Below are 7,731 nucleotides of genomic sequence, written 5' to 3'. Positions count from 1 at the left end.
ACGTATGGGGACTACAAGTTCCGAGAAGCAATGCGGCGAGGCCCTAGTCGGGAACGTTTGCGCCTGCGCGTCGCGGGCGGGGCCTCTGGGGCGGAGCGGCCACCATCTTGGAACGGGAGGCGGAGCAGAGCCGACTGGGAGCGACCGAGCGGGCCGCCGCCGCCGCCATGAACCCCGAATAGTGAGTGCGCCCCGCCCGCGCCGTGCGGCGCAGCCTCGATCCCGAGTACGGGACTGTACGCTTACCGGGGGTGTCCGGCCCGGGTCAGGGCTGCGCGGCGCCCCCACATCCGGGTCCCCTCTTCCGCTGACCTCCCCCCCTCACATCCGGGTCCTGCCCCTCCCCCGGGGGCCCCAGGACCCTGACTCGACACCCCGAGTTCTCACACACGGGCCTGGAGACTGGGACCCCGAGGGGCACCACTTGGAGCCCGGCGCCACCAGGCCTTGTCGGTCAGGTGACCCTGCAGCCCAGCTCTTTCCAGGCCTCAGTTTCCCCACCTGCTGTCTTAGAGTGGCGATCCCCGGGGAGCTGACGACAGTCCTGAGAGCGGAGCCCGTCACCAGCGTTTCTGGCCTCGGGCCAGACTCGGGCCGTTTAGGTCGGGCGGTACTTTCTGCTCCCCCGTCCTCTCGGAATCTGGTTCCTGGAGGCTGGCCCTCTGGGTAACTCGCACTTAGGCTCTCCCATCCGGGCTGCTGGATCAAAGTGCCGGGTCGCCCCCGGCGGCCGGTCCCCTCCCGCCCTGCCCTCACCTTTGCGCAAGTCCCGGCGACACTGCCACACCCCTTCCCTTCGCCGTCACCCTGCGGATGAAGTTCACACGAATGTGGCATTTGCTTCCACCCTTCCAGTGGGATTCTTTTTGTTCCTCTCACTCTCCTCACTTCTTGGTCACTCCCCCTACGGGTAGGTGGCCCATGTTTCTGCGCGGACTTCTCACTGACAGCTTTCCCCAAGTGTCGGTTATCTTCTTCCTCTTCTGCTACTTCCTTTTTGTTCTCCAGATACAGACTTCACATTTCCTTGGGGAAGAGTGAAGCTCTGAGCTGGATTATAAAGGGAAAAGAGAAGGGTACCAACAGGCTTTCACCAAGACTTTGGAGTCTGAACCTGGTTTCCAGTATTAAAGTTAACAGCTGTGTGAGTTAGGGCAAGTTGCTTCCGTTCTCTGGCGTGTGGTTTCCTCATTAGTTGGTAATAAAAGCACTCACTTCAGTGGACTGTTGTAAGGTGTAAATGAGATGATGAATTAGAAGTTCTTAGCACAGGGCCAGGCACCAGTGTAAACTTGATACACTTTGTTGTTGTTCAGTCACCGAGTCGTGTCCAATTCTTTGTGACCTCATGGACTGCAGCACACCAGGCTTCCTTGTCCTTAACAGTCTCCAGGAGTTTGCTCAGATTCATGTCCATTGAGTCAGTGATGCTGTCTAACCGTCATTGCCACTTGTTGACCCTCTCTTCTTAGAGGCTTCATACCAGGCTCTTTACGTAGAAATTCAGTTCGTAAGTTCTAGGCTGGGCCCTGGCTTCCACTTCTGGGGCCTCTCCTGCCCAGTCAGTTACAGGCACAGGGCAGTGCAGTAGGGTTTCCCTACTGGACTCGAAACCATGGAGTCTATCAGGAACCAGGCTGGGATACCCAGCTCTGTCACCTGACTGATTGTGATCCTTGGCAAGTCACGTTCCTTTCTGTGCCTCTGTTTTCTTCTCTGTAAAGTGGAAATTCAGATGCTTCCCTTTGGGCCAGCTGTGTTATGGGGTGTGGTCAGCACTCCCCAGCCCAGGAGTTGCAGGAGGGTCTTGTGAGTGCTTCATTACCCTAATCCGAGGCACACCTTGTCGTGTGGGAGAATGTTGTAGTTGTGACTTCAGGGTGATGGCAGGCGGGCTCCCTGCCTTCCCTCACATCTTCCCATCCTTTCTCTCCAGTGACTACCTGTTTAAGCTGCTTTTGATTGGTGACTCGGGCGTGGGCAAGTCATGCCTGCTCCTACGGTTTGCTGTGAGTAAGAAGCTTCCCGTACCATCCATCTAGGGTCCTGGCTTGTGGCCTGAGGGAGGTGGGGCAACACAGAGAACAGTGGTTGCAAGACCCGGGAGACCAGGGATGAAGTGGCAGGACCTGCCTGCAACATATCTGACTGAGCAAGGGCACAGGGCTGGCAGGTTGGGGTGTGAGAACTGGGGCTCAGCAGTGAGGCAGTCAGGTGGGGCAGGGAACCAGAGGGAGGTTTTGCAGATGGGCCTGAGACCTGTCTGCTCAGGCCATTTCCCTGGCCCGCACTCTTCCAGGATGACACATACACAGAGAGCTACATCAGCACCATCGGGGTGGACTTCAAGATCCGAACCATTGAGCTGGACGGCAAAACCATCAAGCTTCAGATCGTGAGTGTGGCTGCTCCCAGCGCCCCGGTGCAGAGGCATTTGCCTTCAGAGGGGAGGGGCTCTGGGCATGGAGCCCAGGGCTGACCTGCCCCCTCTCCGACTGCCTTATAGTGGGACACAGCTGGTCAGGAACGGTTCCGGACCATCACTTCCAGCTACTACCGGGGGGCTCACGGCATCATCGTGGTATACGACGTCACAGACCAGGTAGTCCTGGGGTCACCATCCCCCCTTTGCCTCCTCAGCCTCGGGTCTTTGGTGTTTGCTTCTTTTTACTGTTCCCATCCTCTCTTCCTCATGCTGCCCGGAAAGGAGACTGTTCCCGGACTTATTTCACAAGGAGGCAAATAGCTGCAGAAATGGATCCTCCCCAGGCAGGCCCTGCTGCAGGGCCTTGGCAGAACCAGGCCTCACCTCCCTGTCAAACCTTATTCTAGACCTTCCAGGCACCTCTGTTTGGTGGGTTAGTCAGCTGATTGGTTGCTGCGCTGAGCTCATGGCCTCCTGGGCAAAGACCCTGTGGCGAAGCAGTGGGAGGGGCTTACACAAGGAAGTAAAGGAGCTGCACACTCTGGGCCCTGTGTGAGCAGAGTTCTGGGAGCCCTGAGTCTGCTGTGGCAACTTTAGTCACATGTCATTGGCAGCAGTGGTGATGTTAACAGCGAGAAACAGCGCAGCCACACCTTACAGTTCACAGGTTCTGTTCTGTCACAGCCCTTTGATGCTCATATCATTCCAAAGAGGTCTGTATTATATTCCCATTTCACAGATGAAGAAATGGGTCAGGGTGGTAAGACTTTCTTAGGCCCTGCAGCTGCTCAAGTGGCAGAGCCTGAAAGCCTGGGCCTACTGATTCTACCAGCTTTGTTGTTTTCAAACTTTGTTGCTTAACGGGGGTCAGGCCCTGGGGACATGGAGACGCTTACTTCAGCCACAGGCCAGGAGGAGTCCTTGCTGCAAGGGGCAGCTGGACTCGGGCTCGCCAGGGACTCGTGCTGCCTCCTGGACAAGCTGTGGGTGAACTGTGCTCCACTCAGGCGGAGGTCACGATGGACCTCTGACTGCCAAATCCTGTGACCTCATTTCAGTTTTTGCCATGATTGACCTCTCATGGCTTTTAACTGTGTTCTCTTCCCTCTCCTTGAAAAAATGACTGTCTCCAGCTCTCCCACCTCTTGCCGCCCTAGATTCTCTTCAGTGACTTTACCGATCCATCCGGTACTGCCTCCCCACACCCCAGATTTTGTGCTTCCTGATGGCCCCCAGCCTCCTGACTCCCCCTGCACAAGGCTGACCACCGTGTGGTTTGGCTTTTGTTTTGTGTTTTGTACAGCTAAGCAGCCATCACTGTGGACTCCTCCTCTGTGTCCTGCATTGTGCTGGCACTATGTCTGTGTTAATTCTCACCTTCACAGTTTTACCCAGTGCACTAAATGGTGGGGTCCCTGTTTTCCAGATGAGGAAACAGTTACTTGCCCGTGGTTTCACAGCCAGGAAAGGCAAAGCCAGTGTTTGTGAACCCAGGGTTCTTTGCTTACCAGCACACCCTTTCTACCCCTAGACTGCCTCTAGGCCACCCACAGAGCTCTAGACGGTTTGCAAAACCTAGCGGGTCCTGTGCTGGTCTCACTCTCTTCCTGAACTGGCTCCTGCGTCCTCATCTTTATAACAGTGTCCCTGTTGGTCTGACCAGAAAACTCTCCCCTCCCCCATCCCAGCAGTCGCCGGGCCCCTCTGTTCTCCCCCATCGGCTCTCTCAAATCTGTCCCCTCATAATAATAGCAGTGATGAGGATAATAGCAGCTCTTGCTAATTAAGCACTTGTTATGAGACAGGCCTGCATTCATTATCTCATGCTCACAACAGCCCCACCGGGAGGTACTGTTTTATTGAAGTGAGGAAACTGAGGTTCAGAGAGGTCAGGTGACATATCTCGGATCATACAGTAAATGGCAGAGGTGGGGCTAAGCCCACGATCGTCTGACTAAATCCTGTGCTGTCGACTGCCTCATTCCCTGGCTCAGGGCACATCTTCTCTTCCCTGGATCATTCCAGCCATCTCCCAGTTGGTCTCCATCTTCTTGCTGGTCTGATCTGCCCTCTGCCCTCATTCCAGGACTATCTTCCCAGAACAAAGGTATGCTCCGGCTGCTCCCTTCCTAAGAAAACCTCCACTGGCTCCTGGTTGTCCAAGATTTAGCCAGGCTAAGACCCTCCCTGATCAGGCCTGCCTCTTCTTCCTCTGCTTCCCTGCCAGGGCCTGAGTCCCAGCAACTTTCAGCTTTCCCCTCCCGCCAAAAACGCCACACGCTTCCCACCCCATCCCGCCCTGTGACCCTGTGTGTGTAGTCTCCTCCTCCCGCACCTTCCCCCATCCCCCCACCAGCACCCAGATGGGGGTAGTTCATCCCTGCAGGCACAGGTCAGCTGTAACCTCCCTGAGCTGAGATGGTCCTGGAGTTCCACCAGCTCCTGCCTTTCTCCCTACAGTGCTGGTCACCCTGTCTTGCCCTTGCGTGTGTCCTAGTCTGGTCCCCCACTGTCCCCTGAGTGCTTTAGGGCTGGGCCCAGGCATGGTTCCATTATTTGAACCCAGTGCCCAGCCCAGGGCCCAGCATGGGACGTGGCAGGAGGTGTATGTCTGAACCCAGTGTGGTATCATCAGACCTCTGGCTCCTAAGAAGGGAAAGCAGCTCTAGCTCAAGCCTGTTCCTAAAAGTTGTGTCCTTTGTCGGCGTGCCAGGAGTAGGGGGTGGGGCATGGCAGGCTGCCGGGAGAGCCGGGCTGAGTGAGGAGGCTATTGGTGCCAGAAGTAGGACGCATGTTAGGCCCCGCTTCCAGGATCCCTGTCTCCCTCTTAGGCCAGGGCCTCCTCTGGGAGGGTCCTCCACCTGCCGCTGGGCTCCCAGGTTTCCAACCTTAATGGGATTTTAAGGCCACCATGTGATTCTTGCTAACCTGTTACCCTTTGCGTCTGTCTTCCCTCTGGACTGTCTGTCTTCCGATGCCATGTTCTCCCTACGTGTGGTTAGGCCTTTTCTGTGTCTCAGGGAGACACGAGCAGCTGCAGGAGGAGCTGGCTGGCCCTGGGCCTAAGCCATTTACGTGTTGGGGCTGTTGGAAGAAGCTGGGCCACCCTGGCCCTGGCTTTTGGGGTCTCAGAGTTGGGCAGGGCTAAGTCTGGTGGGGCTTCCTCTGCCTTCCTGAGCCCAGTGCGCCTGCCTCTCAGGAGCCTAGGACACTGACCTTTCCCTCAAGGCCCCTGTTCTCCAGGCCTGGGGTAGGGGTAGCAGTTGGGAGCAAAATACTTTTTGATCTGGTCCCTCTAGGAATCCTACGCCAACGTGAAGCAGTGGCTCCAGGAGATCGACCGCTACGCCAGCGAGAATGTCAATAAGCTTCTGGTGGGCAACAAGAGCGACCTCACCACCAAGAAGGTGGTGGATAACACCACCGCCAAGGTGAGGGGGCCGGGCCTGCCGCCGGGCACACCAAGGTGAGCGGGCCAGGGCCTGCCACCGCTCACCTCCTCTCCCCTCCCCTCCTCTTCTCTCCCCACGTCAGGAGTTTGCAGACTCTCTGGGCATCCCCTTCCTGGAGACGAGTGCCAAGAACGCTACCAACGTCGAGCAGGCATTCATGACCATGGCTGCTGAGATCAAAAAGCGGATGGGGCCCGGGGCAGCCTCGGGGGGTGAGCGGCCCAACCTCAAGATCGACAGCACCCCCGTGAAGCAGGCTGGTGGTGGCTGTTGCTAGGAGGGGCTCATGGGGTGGGTCAGGAGGGGGCACCTTCTCCAGATGATGCCCCTGTAGGCGGCAGGAGGGGCCTCCCTCTCCAGGGCATTTGAATCTGTGGCTTTGGGGGTGTCCTGGGCTCTCCATCTCCCTCTGGCCCATCTGCCTGCCGCCCTGAGCCCCGGGCCCCCAAGGGAGGACACCCAGGACCCGTGGCTGGGGTGGGGGTGCGGGACTGCTCTGCTGCTGCCTCGAGGGGACTTTAAAAGATACCCCACCACACACCTTTGGGATGAGGGCTCCTCTGTCTGTCTGTCTCCCTGCCCCCCACGTATGCTGCAGTGGGTTTCTCTCCTGATTCTTCTTCCTTCTCCCCCTGTACCCGCCCCGCTTCCCCAAGAGCTGAGGGCCTCCCTGGCCTCTACTGCCCCTGGCTGCAGTCAGCACCTGGGGCCAGGAATGGGACCAGGGGATCCAAGACCCTGGGATCCAGAGCCCTGGGCTGGACCTCAGGATGGGCGTGGGGCCACCGGGGCCCAGCAGCCTACTCTCCCCAGCCCCCTGCTCTCCCCAGTCCCCCGCCCCTCCCACACTGAAAGCTCCAGCCGTCCAGCTGTGGTAGGGTGTGAGCACATCTAGGGCAGGTGGGCGGGCAGCTGCGCTGGGCCTGTGTCTTGAGCCCAGAGGGAGCCTGCTCCTGCCGCCCCCTGCCCTGCCAGAGCCAGGTCCGTGTGCTGCCTGCCCACCGTGCCCCTTTGTCCCCAAGGCAGGCGGAGGCGGAAGGCCCACCGTGCCAGAGGCTGGGCATCAGCCTTAACCCTCACTCTGCCAGCACCTCCTCGTCCTCCTGAGGCAGCACGTCTGGCTTATTCTCCCTTCATCCGTCCCTTGGAGCCCGTGAGGGCAGATCCTCACCCTCTGTCGCTACTTCTCTGGGAATGTGGGTGCCACCCAGGGTTGGGGGGCCTTCCCACTTCTTCCCTCTCACCCAGGATCCTAGCCCTCTGCCCTCTGACACAGCCGCTTCCTGCAGAAAGACAAACCTTCGGTCTCTACCTGAGAAGCCATGTCCCTTGTGCTGTCTCTTGCCTGTCCCACCTGTGCCCTGCCCTCCAGCTTGTATTTAAGTCCCTGGGCTGCCCCTTGGGGTGCCCCCCCCCCCAGATTCCCCTCTGGTGTCATGTCAGGCATTTTGCAAGGAAAAGCCACTTGGGGAAAGACGAAAAGGACAAAAAAAATAAATTTCCATTGGCCCTCGGGTGAGGGTTTTTGCAAGGAAGTTGTGGTCTGTAAGTGTGGTCTGTGGTGGGGGCCGCCCTGGGGTGGGGGGTTGGAACTGGAGCCCTGGACTTGCTGGGCTTCACGGGGGGTCCTGGCTCGAGCTGTGTCCTAGGGTTGCTGTTGGAAGTCCTTGACCCAGTTCCAGGAGCTAGGAGAGCTGCCTGCTTGTGCTGCTGTGGTCTGTCCCCACGGGCCCAGCACGGTTCCGGCAGGGAGGCAGGCAGCGGCCATCAGTGAGCACCTGGTGAGCCGCCGCCGACACCCACACAGGCGGCTCGGGATGGGGAGTTGGGCCGCAGCTGGAGCAGGCGGCGGGC

At 58.5% G+C, this 7,731-nt stretch overlaps 1 protein-coding gene across 2 annotated transcripts; it reads left to right on the top strand.

The window, feature by feature from the left end:
* The first annotated feature begins 109 nt into the window (after positions 1-109).
* RAB1B (RAB1B, member RAS oncogene family) lies at positions 110-7,412 on the top strand. Of its 2 annotated transcripts, XM_081532194.1 has the most exons (6): positions 110-181; positions 1,937-2,009; positions 2,300-2,395; positions 2,507-2,602; positions 5,725-5,856; positions 5,960-7,412. In XM_081532194.1, the coding sequence occupies exons 1-6, from the start codon at positions 168-170 to the stop codon at positions 6,152-6,154; spliced, it is 606 nt and encodes a 201-aa protein (XP_081388320.1). In that variant the 5' UTR covers positions 110-167; the 3' UTR covers positions 6,155-7,412. The 2 variants fall into 2 exon arrangements, with proteins under 2 accessions (XP_081388320.1, XP_081388321.1); XM_081532195.1 differs by lacking the exons at positions 2,507-2,602; positions 5,725-5,856.
* Positions 7,413-7,731: the final 319 nt, after the last annotated feature.

The sequence above is a fragment of the Giraffa tippelskirchi genome, chromosome 10 (assembly GCF_054371585.1).
Source record: "Giraffa tippelskirchi isolate mGirTip1 chromosome 10, T2T-mGirTip1v1.2.pri, whole genome shotgun sequence".
NCBI lineage: Eukaryota > Metazoa > Chordata > Mammalia > Artiodactyla > Giraffidae > Giraffa > Giraffa tippelskirchi.
Note: the sequence above shows the minus strand (reverse complement) of the source record. Positions and strands in the feature narration are given on the sequence as shown.

What these genes read in the sequence shown, in the direction of transcription:
- RAB1B (XM_081532194.1), top strand. An exon ending in GCCTGCTCCTACGGTTTGCT is followed by an intron (nt 2,010 to 2,299) that starts GTGAGTAAGAAG and finishes GCACTCTTCCAG; the next exon opens with GATGACACATACACAGAGAG. An exon ending in TGGATAACACCACCGCCAAG is followed by an intron (nt 5,857 to 5,959) that starts GTGAGGGGGCCG and finishes TCCCCACGTCAG; the next exon opens with GAGTTTGCAGACTCTCTGGG.